Source organism: Dromiciops gliroides, chromosome 1 (assembly GCF_019393635.1).
Source record: "Dromiciops gliroides isolate mDroGli1 chromosome 1, mDroGli1.pri, whole genome shotgun sequence".
NCBI lineage: Eukaryota > Metazoa > Chordata > Mammalia > Microbiotheria > Microbiotheriidae > Dromiciops > Dromiciops gliroides.
Window position 1 is genome coordinate 32,934,689 of NC_057861.1, and position 17,311 is coordinate 32,951,999.

Genomic DNA, 17,311 nt, shown 5'->3' on the forward strand with positions numbered 1-17,311 from the left:
CCAGGAAGGGGACCATCCCACCAGATCGCCCTGGTCAGATCATGTGTGTTTGGAGGGCTGGGTTCGGTTCTGGGCACCATGCCATGGGAAGGACGTTTTTAAGTCAGAGGGGGTTCCAAGAAGACAGCTGGGGTGGGGAAGGGCCCATTTTTCTCATGCCAGAAGAGGGAGAGGCTGAAGGAAGCAAGGATGGTCAGCCTGGAGGGGCATGAAAGCCTCTTTGGGCATCTGCAGGACTAGTTCATGGCAAAGGGATCTGAACTGTTCTGCTGGATACCAGGGGGCACAGATGGGAATCATGGGTGGGAGTCAAAGAGAGACAAAATGCGGCTTGAGGCTTGATGTCAGGAAAAACTGGCTAACAGTTGGAACCAGACAAAAGTGGCATGGGTGGGCTGCCTTGGAGGTGATGGGTTCTCTGTCCCTGGAGGGCCTCCAGCCAAGGCTACAAAAGAATATTGGTAGGGATGGGGTAGAGAGAACTCCTATGCAGGTATGGGCTGGGCCAGATGATCTGGGAGGTGCCTTCTGCAAGATTATATGAAACAGGGGCAGCAGTGCATAGAGAACCAGCCCTGGAGTCAGGAGGACCTGAGTTCAAATCCAGCCTCGGACACATATGCCTGACCCTGAGCAAATAAATCACTTAACCCCAATTGCCTCAATTTTTTGGAAATGGAAAAAAAGGATTATGTAAAACAGAGAAATCTGGCAGTGAAGGGGGACAAATCATTTTCCTGGTAAAAGGATTTTTTAAAACTTTGCCAACCTGCATTGGCAGAGGGAGTTTACTATACTGATGGAATCATAGGTCCAGTCCCTGTCGCTGCTATATCATAGCAGAAAGAGTGCTGGGCCAGACTTGGGGTCAGGAAGCATGAGTTTCATTCTTGGCTCTGCCATTTCTTAGCCATGTGATTCGAGGCAAGTCATTTGATTTCTATGAGCCTAATAACGATGATGATGATACTAATAATAAGAGCTAGCATTTAGGAGTACCCTGAGGTTTACAAAATATTTCATAAAGGTTATCTCATTCAAACCCTGTTGTGCCCATTTTATAGATAAGGAAACTGAGGCCAAGAGCAGGTAAGTGCCTTGCTCAGGGTCCCCCCAGCTAGGAAATATCTGAGGCAAGATTCAAATGTAGGTCTTCCAAGGCCAACACTCTACCTTCAGTACCATCAAGCTGCCTTAGTTTTATCCTCTAAAAATAGAAGTCATAATATAAACCTAAAGGGAGGGCAGCTAGGTGGCACCATAGTAGATAGAGCACCAGCCCTGGAGTCAGGAGGACCCGAGTTCAAATCTAATCTCAGATGGTTACCAGCTGTATGACCCTGAGCAAGTCACTTAACTCTGACTGCCTCCAAAAAAACAACCTAAAGGGATATGGAAATGGTAGTTCCTGTTGTCGCTCCTGCCCTGGGCCTGGAATCACCTCCTAATTTCCCTCCTTGTATCACCTTCCCCCCAGCTGTGTAGGCAGATGTTCCCAAAAGACAGGTCTGACTATGTCCTTGTCTCAAGAAACTTCAGCTGCTCCCTATTGCTCCTGGCATACAAGGTTTCATGGTTGGTTTTTAATGTGCTTGACGATGTTGGATGCGAGCCATCTGTCTACACTGGTTTCATGTTATTCTCTAGATATCTATCTTCTCCCAACCCTGAAGTTACTTTATACAAATCTGGCATCTCCTCCTCCGTCGAGGGGCACCTTATGTGCCCTGAGGTAATGAAGGCTTCTGGAGAGTAAAGACTTTGGCTGACCCAAGGAATCCCCACTGGCCTATCCTTGGCTAGCTTTCTATACTCCATACTTAGCACACAGTAGGTGCTTAATATATGCTTGCTGAATTGAGTTGACAATCTGAGCAGTTCCTATTCAAAGACCAATAAAAAATGACCATCAAATTTCCTTGGAATGACATTGAGACTCTATGGGGAAAACGGAGACATGAAATATCCTTGAACATAGAATGTCAGAGCTGGGAGGGGCCTTAGAACAGGGGATGTCAGGGCTGAAAGAGACTCCTGAGATTATCCCGGTCCACACCTTCATTATACAAATGAGGAAAAGAAGGCCAGGGAAGGGAAGGGAAGGAAGCTGGGCCTTTGGAGTCAGATGACCTGGGTACAAATCCTATCTCTGATGCTGTGGGACTCTCAGTTTCCTGCTAAGACCAGATGGCCCCTGAGGTCCCTCCCAGCTTTGGATCTCAGGTCCCATGACATGCACAGCCTGTTAGTGGCACAGTCAGGACCAGAACCTGGAACCAAAGCTTTTTCCTGGTCTCCTCCTCCTTCCTCCTCCTCATTTGATTTTCTGAAGCCACAAATGCCACACAACCTGAAGGGACACACTTCTTGCCTCGTGTGGAGGAGGGGTTTATTTCAAGGTGCGAAGAAGCCAAAAGAGCTCTCCTTCCACTGGGGAAAAGAAGTGTGAGCATTCGCACATTCCCCCCAATGAGCCCTGAAGCAAGCCACCTGGCCAGCCACACCTCCGGGCTTCAGGGGCCAGAGCCAGCCCTGTCCCGGGTCACATGCCTGGGGAGGGCAGTGTCCTCTAGCACCTGAGCCCTGCCAAGCACTTGGTGGGCACCTGGCCAGCACCTGAGCTGACCCCAAGAGGCATGCCTCAGCCCTGCATGGGGCTCAGCCAAGCGAAGCCTTCAGGGCAGGGAGGGACAAGGCGAGATGGAAACCTCCCAGTGGCAGAGGATTGAGAGGACAGCAGAATGATGTAAGAGCACAGCAGAATCTCCAAGAATAAAGGAGAAATCCTTTCTCACCTCTCAGCTTGTGAGGAATGGGGGAATTCTACAGATGCAAGACATGACATAAGCCGTCAGTCACCAAAGGTTGCTGTGTTGGTCAATTTTGCTTAACTTTTTTTTCTTTTAAAATTATTTTATTGATGACCTTTTAAAATATATCATTTTTACTTCCTGTCAACTCTCCCAATTTCCTTCCTTCCTTCCTTTTTGTTTGTTTTTGTTTTTGTGGGGCAATGGGGGTTAAGTGACTTGCCCAGGGTCACACAGCTAGTAAGTGTCAAGTGTCCAAGGCTGCATTTGAACTCAGGTCCTCCTTAATCCAGGGCCAGTGCTTTATCCACTGTGCCATCTAGCTGCCTCCCCTTCCTTCCTTTTTGCAGGGCAATGAGTGCTAAGTGACTTGCCCAGGGTCACATAGCTTGTAAGTGTCAAGTGTCTGAGGCCAGATTTGAACTCAGGTCCTCCTGAATCCAAGGCCAGTGCTTTATCCACTGAGCCAACTAGCTGCTCCAACTCTCCCAATTTTCAAAAGATTTTATAGGATCAGGGGCTTAAATCTGGGGTGGGGGCCCTTTGGGTTCATCAAGGTCAATACCCTAAACCTTACTGTTGGGGAAACTGAGGCCTAGGGTGCTGAAGTGACTTGTTAGAAGCCCCAAGTAAGTGTTTGAGGTGAGATCTGAGCCAAGGTCTTCCTGGTCCTTCTTAGGAGTCATCTCACCCAACCTGCTCATTTTACAGAGTAGAAATCTGAGGCCCAGAAAGGACCAGCAAGAAGTCGCACGGCTAGGAAACAACCAAGATGGGATGTGAACCCAAGTCTTTCTGCCTCCCCCATCACAGGTGTGTGTTGGAAGGGACCTAGGAAACCATTTAGTCCAACCCTGTCATTTTACATATCAGGAAACTGAGGCACAGAGAGGCAGACATCTTGCCCTACCCTGGGATTCCAATCCCTGTCCTTTGATTCCACATCCAGCACTAGGCAGACCATCGCTCTACCCACAACACCCCATAAGTATATTCCAGCAAAAGCAAAAGCAAAAGCAATCTCCTCATTGGCCGTGCCTGGAAATGCATGCCTCATTCCACACCAGTAGGCCACCACCTCCCTTTGGAAAAGGTGGAAGCAGCTGATGTCCGGCATAAAGTGTTTTCCTTTATTAAAACAGAGCTTCATCTGGGGAGGAGGGTGTATGGGGAAATATCTGTGGTACAAAAATCAAAACCTGTGGATAAAACTTCAATGAAAATGTACCCAGAGGAGCCAGAAAACCCCCCCAAAGTTCTTCTAAGATAGAAAAGAAAAAGAAAACTGATTGGAAACAATATAAGGACTTGGAAGTCCTGGGGTTTAGTACCGAGTATGCCAAGAACTCATGCTCTGAGGCTGGGCAAGTTATTCCATCCACTTTCCCTCAGTTTTCTCACCTATAAAATAATCGCCCCACCCCCACCCCCCACCCTCAGCCCGCCGCTGCTCACCTCGCTCTCCTCCTCCCCGTTCTGGCTGGGCTCCCCCTTCAGCTTTTCCCGAAGCTTCGCGATCTCGGCCCGCATGCTGCCCATTTCCTGCTCCTTGGTCTGCAGGTAGGCCTCCAGTTCCACCTTCTGCTCAATCAGGGCCTTGCCCTGAGCTTCCACCACGGTGATACGGTGCCGCAGATCGTGGTTGATCTTCATCAGCCGGCTCTGCTGCTGCTGCAGCTGTGGTGGGGTGGAAGAGGCACAGGGTGGCCATTGGAAGGCTGGCCGGCACCATCTGCTGAGCAGCAGGAAGCTCTGGCCCTGGCTCATCTACACATTGCTCTAGTATGGGGCCTAGGATGGACACACCTGGACCCCACTCTCCAGGCCTCTCCTCTTCCAGAAAAAAAATATCAATCAAAATGTATTTATTGAGTACCTACTGTGCACAGCTAGGTGGAGGAGTGGAGAGAGCACTGGGCCTGGAGTCAGGAAATTTTTGTTGTTGTTCAGTTGTTTTTCAGTAGTGTCTGACTCTTTGTGATTCCATTTTGGGTTTTCTTGGCACAGATACTAGAGGGGTTTGCCATTTCCTTCTGCAGATCATTTTACAGATGAGGAAACTGAGGCAAACAGTTTGGAAGTGACTTACCCAGGGTCACTCAGCTAGTAACTATCTGAGGCTGGATTTGAACTCAGGTTCTCCTGACTCCAGAGCCTGGATGCTGTCTACTGTGCCACCTAGCTGAAGACCCAAGTTCAAATCTGAGGATTTGAGGAGACTCTGAGAGACTCCAGATTGCCTTCCCCAGCTTCTGTTTCCTAGCCTATTTGGGCTAGCCTCATCCTCCCGGGTCCAGAGTGCCTGGCCAGGGTGCCTCCCCACTTACCGCCTCGACATCTTCGTTCTTCAGGCCAAGCTCCCGGTCCTTAGCTCGGATCTCATCCCGCTGCTTGTCCACAACCTCTTTTAGCTTCTTCATCACTTGCCGCTCCCGTTCAGACATACCTGGTATAAAGCAAGATAAAGCCAGTGGCACAGTCACTGATAGGGGCAGGGACCCGCTCTAGCGTAGTGCTGTTTTCTCCAGCACTCCCCATTCTCTCTTCTGACCCTATCCTTGATCCATTTCCAGCCCCCAACACCTCACACCTGCACTATCGCAATAGCTGTCAGGGGGTCCACCTCCTGTCCCTCCCCACTCCAATCCAATCCATCCTCCAATCAGCCACCAGAGTAATTTTCCCAGAGTGCAAACCTGACAGTTCAATCAACTCCAACGACTCCCTGTTGCCTAATGTATCAAATGTAAAACCTTCCAGGTTCTAAGGGCCTTAAAAGCCCTTCCACCAAAACCTCACACCTCTAACTTAGCCCATGTACTCTGTGAGCCAGTGACACTGGCCTCCCTGCTGTTCCTCAAACAGACATTCCATCTCCCAACTCTGGGCATTTTCACCTCTCAAGCTGTCCCCCATGCCTGCCTTCCCCATTTCTACCTCCTGGATTGCTTTAAATCCTCATTAAAAGCCCACCTTCTGGGCGTAGTGGATAGAGCACCGGCCCTGGGGTTAGGAGGACCTGAGTTCAAATCCGGCCTCAGACACTTAACACTTACTAGCTATGTGACCATAGGCAAGTCACTTAACCCCAACTGCCTCACTAAAACAAACAAACAAACAAAAAAACAAAAACAAAAAACCCCACCTTCTGCAGGAAACCTTTCCCCATGTCCCTTAATGCTAGTGCCCTCCCTTTGTTGATCAGTTCCAATTTCTCCCGACTATTTTTTGTTTGTATGACGCTGTCTGCCCGGAGTCTCCTCCGTTAGACTGGGAGCTCCCTGAGGGCAGGCACTGTCTTTTACTTTTCTTTCTCTCTCTAGCACTCAGCCCAGTGCCTGGAACACAGTTAGTGCTTAATAAATGCTAATTAAATAAACACTTGTTTCTTCTTTTTACCCATTTTATCTCATTTTTTCTCACCTCCGAGTTTCTGCTTATGATAGTCTCTGCCTGGAATGACTTCCAGCCCACAGACACCTACTGAAACCTTTTAAAGAAGCACTCGGGTTCCTCCCACTCCCTTCATGAAGCCTCCTTACCAAATGACTAAGATTCTCTCCTCTTCTAAACCCCTACAGGACTTCTCTTGCAACATGAATTATTTTGCCTTCTATTATACTTGCTTCGGAAGCTAGGGGGCGCCACAGCGAATGGGGGCGGGGAGGGGGGATCCTCAGATTTGAACTTGGGTCTTCAGCTAGGTGGCACAGTAGACAGCATCCAGGCTCTGGAGTCAGGAGAACCTGAGTTCAAATCCAGCCTCAGATACTTCCTAGCTGTGTTACCCTGGACAAGTCACTTCACCCTGTTTGCCTCAGTTACCCCATTTGTAAAAGAAATGGCAAACCACTCCAGTATCTTTGCCAAACAAACCCTAAATGGGGCCACAAAGAGTTGGACACAACTGAAAAAAACGACTGAACAATAGCAAAAAACCTGAAATGACCCAACAACAACATCAGTGGAGGGAGTATACACACTGGGGCTTCCTTTCACTGATTAAAAAAAAAAAAAGGACAAATCTGGTAGACTTCAAAAACAGCCACTTATTAAAGATCCTTCAATTGAACTGTTATGATCAGAAGTGCCAACAGAAGTGGATAAAGCACCAGCCCTGGATTCAGAAGTACCTGAGTGGGGCGGCTAGGTGGCACAGTGGATAAAGCACTGGCCCTGGATTCAGGAGTTCCTGAGTTCAAATCCGGCCTCAGACACTTAACACTTACTTAGCTGTGTGACCCTAGGCAAGTCACTTAACCCCATTGCCCGTAAAAAAAAAAAAAAAAAAAAGAAGTGCCAACCGAAAGCTATTGTAGCTTGGGTGAGGACCTCTTATCTCCAGATTGATCAGGGGAAATTTGCCTTTTCTCCTTCCTGTATCACTGGGGAATGTTGCCCTATAAGAAGCCTGCGCTCTCCCCCCCCTCCCAAAGAACCTAGAAAGTCTAGAGATTCAGGGGAGAACCAAGTCCTAAAAGATGACAGTGTGAAAGGAAAAGCAAATCTCTTAACAAGAAGTCAGCCCATTTCATTCCTTTGCTTAAGAAGTCTCAGCTGCTCCCTTCAAGATAAAATACAAACTTCTTTGCATTTGTTGTTCAGTCACGTCCCACTCTTCTGACCCCATTTGAAGTTTTCTTGGCAGAGATACTAGAGTGGTTTGCCATTTCCTTTACAGATGGGGAAACTGAGGCAACAGGGATAAGTGACTTGTCCAGGGTCACACATTTAGGACAGATCTGAGGCTGGATTTGAACTCGGGAAGATGAGACTTCTTGATTCCAGGCACTGCACTACAGCACCTAGCTGCCCTATGTCAGGCATCTAAAGCCCAAATTCGGCCAGAGCCTGTCTTTCTAGGAAGATCACAGGTCACTTCCTGTCAGGAATGCTATGCTCTGGCCAAACGGGACGACTTGGTGTTGCTTCTCTGTTCTTTTCTACAAGGCCTGGAATTCTCTGCTTCCCTATCTCTGCCTCTAGGAACCAACCTTTAATGCCCTTCAAGGATCAGATTAAGCTCCTTCCCCTTCTAGAGGACTCCAATCACTACATGATCCAAATCAATCTTTATCCCTGAACACTTACCCTAACATCCCGAATTTATTTATCCCGTTAGAATGTAAGCTCATTGAGGGGGGAATTGTTTGGCATTTGCTGGCCCAGTTCCTGGCATACAATGTAATAGTCGGTCCTTAATGCTTGTTGATTGATTAAAAGTAAGAGGCAGAGAGCTCAAGATCCCCGGGGACCCCGACTTTTCCTTCAATTGGGTTATCTGTGGCCAATTCATTAAGCACCGACTGTATAGAGAACATCGTGCTCAGGACCAAGTTTAGTCAAGATATAGTCTCTGTTCTCACATTCCCATGGAAATTATAAGGTATGGTCCCTGCCCTCAAGTGCTCATGGTACTTAAAGTCTAGTAGGAGGCTAGGACACAAATGTGGATAACCATATGTAAAGCCATCTGCTGTTAATCACACACCACGCTGCAAAGGCAGAAATACAGCGGGAGGAAGACAATGACCTTGTCTGATGGGCGTAGCTTCTGTGCTTCCTCAGATTTGTTTGCAAAGCAGACCCAAAGGAGAAGAAATGTCCATTACTTTAAGGACAGGCAGTCCTTCTGGGAAAAGTTACTATGCCCCCCTTTCGGCTAACCTGACTACAAGAGTATAATGAAAAGCCTCTGGGCTTTTAAAACTAAGAGTGATGGGAGACCAGACTCTTCCTGAACAGACCCAGAGTCCTCTGGCTGAAGGCAGAAGTTGGAAGATGACAGAAGGCCCACAACCTTGTGCCCAATGGAGCTGAACCTGACAGTGACTAGCAGTGACCATGGGACCATTGAGCAGGAGCCACAGGATACTCAAAGGGAGTAACACTGAGCAAAGACACATCCATGAGAGACCATGGGTCACACAGGACCAACAGGATGACATCCCTAGAAAATACTGGCATGGCTGTAATATCAGAGGTATAAACTGCCCCGCCATCCCTGTGCTTTGGTACCATGTCTTCCCTTTAGATATGTTGCTCACTTCTTCCACTAATGGCATGTGTATTTTTAGGAAACTGTGACCCATTTTTTTTGGAACAAATGATTTATTATTACTTCAATGACTATATCATTTCATTAAATTCCTTTTATTTTGAATTAATTATATTCTTTGATTGACTAGCAAAAGTAAACCTCCAGGGCAGCTAGGTGGCGCAGTGGATAGAGCACTGGCCCTGGAGTCAGGAGGACCTGAGTTCAAATCCGGCCTCAGACACCTAACACTTACTAGCTGTGTGACCCTGGGCAAGTCACTTAACCCCAATTGCCACACTTAAAAAAAAAAAAAAAAGTAAGCCAATTGATGGGGGCTCCTGAGCTATGATTGTGAGCACATGTGCTTTGAAGCTAGTTAGGGTAACCTTTTTTGTGGGGATCCATATTCGAGTTGAGAAATGCCCCTAGTTGCTACATTTAATAAAAATACACAGGGAGCAGCTAGGTGGCACAGTGGATAGAGCACCGGCCCTGGATTCAGGAGGACCTGAGTTTAAATCTGACCTCAGACACTTACTAGCTGTGTGATGATGGGCAAGTCACTTAACCCCAATTGCCCCACAAAAAAAAAAAAATTAGACAGAATGTGTATTTAAAAAGTATAAGCAAAATGCTAGGTACCTGGCACACAGCTGGTGCTTAATAAATGCTTACTGATTATTATTACTTTTTTTTTTCCTTTTTGCAGGGCAATGAGGGTTAAGTGACTTGCCCAGGGTCACACAGCTAGTAAGTGTCAAGTGTCTGAGGTTGGATTTGAACTTAGGTCCTCCTGAATCCAGGGCTGGGGCTTTATCCACTGCAGCGCCACCTAGCTGCCCTCATGCTTACTGATTATTACTGATTTGGAGCGGAGACATAGATAAGAAGCAGCATGATCCAGTGTAAAATGGGGTGAATTGGGTGTCAGAAGTCCTGGATTCAAATCCTGGCTGTAGCACCACTTGTGTGATGCTGAGCAAATCACCCCACTGCTCTGGGCCTCAGTTTCCTCATCTGTGAAATGAGGGTCCTTCCACCTCTCATTCTGTGAACTTCAAGATTTCCTGGAAGAGGTGTTTGACAGAGGCAGACAGAAAGGGGTTCCCATCTCCCCAGAAGCACTCTAGGGAAGCAAGCTGCTTCTTGTGTTCTGATGACAGAGAACAGGTGGTCTCACTTGCACAGGTGGATGAAGGGGCTGCTCTGGGGCCTCTTGAGTTCTTCAGAAGCCTTTGCTGTAGGTGAGATGATTTTCTGTTTGTTTTTCTTAAGTGCATAATAATAAGCTTATTAAATGGGAGAGAGCCACTTTCAGCTCATGAAGTGGGTGATTTCTCAGGAGATGTGGGCTCTTCTGTCTTCCCTTCCTGCCAAAGCAGATTGCTTCTTGATGACTTGCCTTCCTCAGAGGAACAACTCTGCCAGATTGCTTTTTTTTGAAGCGGATGGGGAGAACTCGCTTCCCTCCAGAGTCTGACCTTTTGGGGCCCCCTTCCCCGGCTCAGAGGCCTTTTGAGGGGCTCAGCTCCAAGGATGAAGGTCTGCAAACAATGAACAAGGATGCTGGGAATTGGAGACATGAGGCTGGCAGGCACACTGGGCTGTCTTTCCTTCACCCAAACAAGTGCTTCCTTTTCTAGTGGGTATCACAAGGGAGAGAACAACCAAGCTACTATGTGAGGCGCATATATATAGTTGGGTCGTGCTTGTATGTATGTATGCCTGCGTGTATATATCAGATGGAGTCAATTTTCTTTTTTGGGTTCCCTCCTTGGAGAACGATTTCTTTCTTTTTCTTTTTCTTTCTTTTTTCTTTCTTTCCTTCTTTCTTTCTTTCTTTCTTTTTTTTTTTTTGTAGGGCAATGAGGGTTAAGTGACTTGCCCAGGGTCACACAGCTAGTAAGTGTCAAGTGTCTGAGGCCGAATTTGAACTCAGGTCCTCCTGAATCCAGGGTCAGGGATTTATCCACTGCAGTGTCACCTAGCTACGCCCCCTGGGGAACAATTTCTATCCATTTCAGCTTGTAAGGAAAAAGATTGGCGTTAGGGAGAATGGAAGCTCCCTGTGGGTGGGCACTGTTTCACTTTTGTCTCCCATCTCTGGCCTTTTTCTCCTTCTCCTAGTGTGCATTTCCTCCTCACCTCATCCCTTCAAAGGCCTGGCCTCCCTCAAGATTCAGTCGAAGTACACCTTCCAAAAGGAATCCTTCCTGATTATCCCAATCATTAGGGTCTTCATTCGCCCCGCAGATCACCTCGTATCTATTTTGTATATAGCTCGTATATCTATGTATGCACATGTTTGTCCCCCCTCCGTAAGGCAGGAAAAGCTCCATGTTTTGGAAATGTGTATGCCCAATGCCTGGCACACAACGTGGGCTTAATAAACAACTACTCATCTTTTTGTTTCCTTCAAGGACTGCAGGTATGTTGCATGCCTCAAATCCTGCTTTGGAAGACTGAGTGTACCCTCGGGGACTTCACCAGAAGCCACAAGTTGAAGGCAACCTTTCTATATGAATTATTTTCATTTTCTTCAGTGTGAAGATGAAACATGGACTCGAGTTTAATAAGTAAATTAACAAAAATGTGAACCTTTGTCAGTTAAAAACAATTTCCTTAGCACCTGAGAAGCAACATGCACTGACAACTGGGTGACCCTGGGAAAATCCCTCAACTTCCCAGTGCCCCAGGCAACTAAGAATATAAATTACAGATGTATGTATGTATGTATGTATGTACATTGTGAGAATTAGAGCGCTACCAACATGCTGAGAAAGATATTGCAGGGAAGCTCTGCCATGAGGAGAAATCATGTGACTTGGCATCCATGTATGACTTAGCATCTGAAAGTTACCGCCTGTCAGTTGTGTCAATCAAAATCATCAGCCAATTAGCTTGGAGCTGTGCTCGAGGATGGCCCAGCTTCCTGTTTGACAGGGGGCTTCTGGGAGAAGAGGGAGGATCTCAGACATTTTTTGGTTCCTGACTTGGGCTTGGCGGCTGACGCAGCAGGAACAGACAGAATAGGGATACTTTATCCACGAGTTTCTCTTTACTAACTCCTAATATACTTTAATAAATACTTAATGCCCAAAGATTGGTGCTATATGTTTTCTAATTTAAGGCGACCACTCATTAGATTTTAGACATCATAGCTAGATTTTTAGGCCCTTACAATATATATTTGTATATGCACATATATGTGTTTATGTATATATACATTATATGTGTGTGTGTATACACACACACACACATACATATGTAGTTGTAAAATTGCATCAGTGGAGAGAGGTTTCAGTCTGGGAGTTCCTCTAACTGTTGCAATGAGAGGTCAGAACTATACCCATCTCTCAGCACAACCCCACAAAAGAAGAAATGGCCAGTACCTAGCTTAGTGCCTTGCATACAGCAGGTACTTAATATGTTTCCTGAATCAAAATGATTTGGAAAAGGCAGGCATTTTCTAAAAGGAAGAATCTTGATCTTTGAGTCAGAGGGCACTTTGTTCTCTGGTTCTTGCCTCTCCCAGAGTGTCCATGGGCTTGCCTGTAAGCTTCTTGGGGGGGGGGGGGCGGATAGACTGTTTTCCATTTTGTTTATGCATTGCAGGAGTCTGAGACTTATTAAGTGCTTGCTGATTGCTTGTGACCTATCTCTTGGACCTCACTATAACCTCAAGCTAGGGCATTGTGTACAATGGAAAGGGAGGCTCAGTGACTGGTTTAAGGTCACATGGCTAGCCTACACACTTTGCTATAAGGGACAGAGACCACGGCTTAAATAAACTCTTGTTGATTTTTTTTTTTTTTTGCAGGGCAATGAAGGTTATGTGACTTGTCCAGGGTCACACAGCCAGTAAGTTCCATATTTGAACTCAGTCTCCTGAATCCAGGGCTGGTGCTTTATCCACTGTTCCACCTAGCTGCCCTCATCCCCATAACTCTTTTTTTTTGGGGGGGGGGCGGGGCAATGAGGGTTAAGTGACTTGCCCAGGGTCACACAGCTAGTAAGTGTCAAGTGTCTGAAGCTGGATTTGAACTCAGGTCCTCCTGAGTCCAAGGCCAGTGCTTTATCCTACCACGCCACCTAGCTTCCCCCCCTGCCCAAACTCTTAAAAATTGACGCCAGTACCTAGCACAGGATTCTGGTTGGTGCTTAATAAATGTTTGCCGCACTGGGAAAATAGGAATAGTCAATAGTAGAACCAAGACCAGAAATCTATGTCTTCTGACTGGGGCATCAGTCTTTTCTCCACTATATCACCTATTGATGAAAATGATGATTGTGCTAATGATGGCTAACATTTATTTAGTGCTTTAAGGTTTGCAAGATGCTTTAAATATATTATCTTAGGGGTGGCTAGGTGGCGCAGTGCATAAAGCACCGGCCCTGGATTCAGGAGTACCTGAGTTCAAATCCGGCCTCAGACACTTGACACTTACTAGCTGTGTGACCCTGGGCAAGTCACTTAACCCCCATTGCCTCGCCAAAAAAAATTAATTAATTAAAAAAAAAAAAAAATATATATATATATATATATATATATATATATATATATATATAAGTCTTGCTCAATCCTCACAATAAGCCTGGGGCATAAGTACAGGAGGTTTTATTATCCCCATTTAACACATGAAGAAACTGAGGCTCAGAGAGGTTAAGTGACTTACCCATGATCCCACAGGGTAAATCCCAAATCAGAGGCAGGATTCTAACCCAGATCTCTGCAGATTTCAGGTGAGATGTTCCTCTTCATCTCTCCAGACTATTCCTTAGGATACAATTACCTGCCCCGACTCTAACCCATCTCCACACCAGTCAAAGAGTATTTTTGGTCCACCTGCCATCCAGATGAACAACTGGACTCTGAATTGGGGGTAAGAATGGCTTTCTGTTCATTTATTTATTAATTGTTATTAATAATATATTAGTTAATCAATTTATTAGTTTTTATCTTGTTCTGAAAAGTTTAGGGAACAACTCCAAAGTACCTCATGGCGCCTCTCTGGAACCCTGCTCCAGGGTCTCTGGCTCCTGGGCCTCCCCCCATCCCTGGCTAACCTCAAAGGCCCAAAGCACTCAGGGTTCCCTCTGCCAAGCCCAAAGTCCTGGGAGCACATGATCATCTGCTGCCAGGCCTGTGTCCAGAGCCCAGCCCCTTGGGCCTGACCCAGACACCTGCAGAGAAATGCCAGACATTTTCACCCCTTGACGTGTTTCACCATTCATCTATCCCTCAAGGCCTTTGTCCAGAATTACCCGATTGCCACCGGCCACTTTGTCATCTGCTCTCTGGTGCCCATCTGCCTGCCTGTCTGTTCCTGTAAACGGTGAGTGTGTGTGTGTGTGTGTGTGTGTGTGTGTGTGTATGGGGAGGGGGGTGTTTGAGGAGGAGGCTGTTTTTGTCCTTGCTGTGTTCTCATAATCTGCCATGCAGAAATAAAAATAACCTGGAAAGGCATGCATGGCATCTGCTTGGGCATCTCCACTTGAGAGTGGCTTCAGATGCCAGAAGTAGCCAAGTCAGGCTGCTCCCTGCGGGAGCTACACTGCAAAATGCTGCGCCCACTGACATTTCCCTCTATCTCAGCAACTTGCTACAAGCTCCCTGTTTGCCCTGGGGCTGGGAGGAAGGGCCTCACCGGCAGAGGGAGAGCCAGAAGTCACTAATTGATGGGGGCAGAATCTGAGGGGTGGCTACTGATATATCCAACCCTGTCAGGTCCCATGTCCTGGGGATGACCTTGGGCTCTCCGGGGTGGGGCTGGCAGATCACCCCCAGAAGTCTTCTGTGGGGGAAGTTGAACGGTTGACTCCAGATGCCTATTAACTCCATAAAGGTTTAGGGACTGAATCTGTAACCTCATTGATCTCCCCAATGAGGAAGCTCCCTCTACCAATTCAGGTGGACACCCGAGTTGCCTGGAGGCACCTACAGGTTGAATGATTTGCCCTCTAGTGCCAAAGGCCATACTTGAACCCCAATCTTCTTGACTTTGGGAGCTCTCTCTTTATCTACCACCCCATGATGTTGCTCAGTTTCCATAAAGCAGGTGGGGAAATGCCCCTGATGTCAGCTCATCAAGCAAAGCTTCCAAAAGCCTCCTTCCCGGGGCCGCTAGGGGGCGCTGCAGTGGATAGAGCACCGGCCCTGGAGTCAGGAGGACCTGAGTTCAAATCTGGCCTCAGACACTTGACACTTACTAGCTGTGTGACCCTCGGCAAGTCACTTAATCCCCATTGCCCCGCAAAAAACCCCCCCAAAACCCTAAAAACAAAAGCCTCCTTCCCCAGAGGACACCAGGCAAGTGCTGGTCTTCTGGGTGGGGATGGAAGTGTCTCCCCTTGGAGATCTAGACACATTCATTCCTGCCCAAGGCCATAGACTGAGGGCTGGAAGGGGCTTGAGAACTCATTTAGTTCAACAGGCTCCTTTTACAAAAAAGAAAACAGTCCCAGAGAGTGGGGGACTCGCCCAGTTTTGAACAGGTAGCAAACAGCAGAGCTGAGATTAGAACTCAGGTGCTCCGACTTCAGATCTAGCCCTCTTTCCATTAAAGGATGCCACAGAAATCATCCTGGGCTGGCATTTAGGGGACCTGGGAGAGCCTTCTTGCTCTGATGCTAATTGGCTATGCACTTTCCTCTCCTGGTACCTCAGTTTCCCCATCAGGAAAACAAAGGGCTGAGTTCGATGGTCTCTAAGAATCCTTCTGGCTATGCCTCTAATCTATCCTGGAGGGAGCTGAACTTTGGGGACAGACTAAAGAAGGCAGAGAAGAAAGCTCTAAGCAACCAGCTTCCTGGTTACTATACAGCACAGCCCCGAAAGCCTCCTGAGTTATATCCCCGCAATTAACTAGCATGTCCACAGGCAGGCACTATTAGCTTCCACCAAAAATAATCACCCTTGGCTCACTGAGCCCAACTTATCTTCCATGTCCCATGATCTCCAAGAAGCCTCCACCTGATTAGTCCCAGGCCACCATGATCCGTTTCTCCCCTAAAGCACCTATGGACCGTATCATACAATCTCCCACAATTATTTACTGTTGCCTGACCATCTAGAGTAGACGCTCCCCAGGGCAAGGGCCATGTTCCTTTTTCTCTTATATTCCTTACGATGAGAGACAACATAGAAGAGGAGGTAGAAAGCCATTAGAGAAGAAAATCCTGTAGTCTGTTGTAGACCCGAGTCTTCCAGAACCAAATTTTTTTTTGGGGGGGGGGGGCAACGAGGGTTAAGTGACTTGCCCAGGGCCACACAGCTAATAAGTGTCAAGTGTCTGAGGCTGTATTTGAACTCAGTCAGGTGCTCCTGAATCCAAGGCCGGTGCTTTATCCACTGTGCCACCTAGCTGCCCCCCACCCCAGAACCATTATTTAAAGAAATTCATCTAGATCATACCAATTTAAGCATTTCTGCTTGGGGTGGGAGGGTGGAGGTTATGGGGAAGAAGAGTAAAAAACAGAACCATCCTACAACTCTAAAAATCTCTCTTTATCCAAGCCGTTTTAGACTTGCAATTCATGGCTCTTTGACAAAAATCCCACAGTCAAGACTGAGCAGAAGTTCACAATTTAAGTAACAATTCAGTCAACAACTTGCTTCATCCAAAAGAATAATACCCCCGACCTTTCAGCACACCCTGGAGAATCATTTTCCAAAAATCACCCAATCCCTCTTTGAGGATTCCTTTGTTTTGTTTTGTTTTGGGGTTTTTTTTTTTTGGCAGGGCAATGAGGGTTAAGTGACTAGCCCAGGGTCACACAGCTAGTTAAATGTCAAGTGTCTGAGGCCGGATTTGAACTCAGGGAGTCCTGAATCCAGGGCCGGTGCTTTATCCACTGCACCACCTAGCTGCCCCGAGGATTCCTTTGAAGGACTCTCCTTTGGAGCTGGGAAAAGGTGAGCTGGAGGGATGCTTCTATTAACTGAAGTAATCCAAAACTTCTTCCTTCCCTTGAGCATCCCCCTAATCTGGTCAAGGTCGACCAACTGAAGTCCTTCCAGGGCTGATCAGAATGCGGGGCGGGGAGTGTTTGGGGAATTGACCAAATAAAAAAAGACGGATAAGGTTCTCTTTCAGAATTGTCCAAAGGCTTCCGAATACGTAAGTGCTTTCTTAGTTTTTATGAAAGAGGCACTGGGGGTTGGAACTATTGGAGGCACAAGTAAGGGCAGTCCAAAAGTTTAGTCTAGATGTGACTAGACCTTAGAGTTAGTCTAGATGTGACTAGACCTTGGGTACTCTAAATTTTATGGCCTTTGACTTGGCTTTCATCCTAGAAAGACCTCGGTTCAAGGTGGCTCTCTGACATATATGAGCTTTGTAAGCCTGAGTAAGTCATTGAACCTCACAATGATCTTGGGCAGAGGTATCAAACACTCAGGCCACATTGTAGGATGCAGTCAAACCAGATTAAAATGTAATAGCGATAATAATTAGTATTA

At 47.0% G+C, this 17,311-nt stretch overlaps 1 protein-coding gene across 3 annotated transcripts in view; it reads right to left on the minus strand.

Annotated features, from left to right (window-relative positions):
* RILPL1 (Rab interacting lysosomal protein like 1) overlaps positions 1 to 17,311 on the minus strand; it is a 56,943-nt gene that overhangs the window by 27,217 nt on the left and 12,415 nt on the right. For all 3 annotated transcript variants that reach the window (XM_043975428.1, XM_043975430.1, XM_043975431.1), the window contains exons 3-4: positions 5,138 to 5,256; positions 4,266 to 4,487 (exon numbers count right to left, since the gene is read on the minus strand). In XM_043975428.1, the coding sequence (XP_043831363.1) occupies positions 4,266 to 4,487; positions 5,138 to 5,256 (341 nt within the window). The remainder of the gene's footprint in view (positions 1 to 4,265; positions 4,488 to 5,137; positions 5,257 to 17,311) is intronic.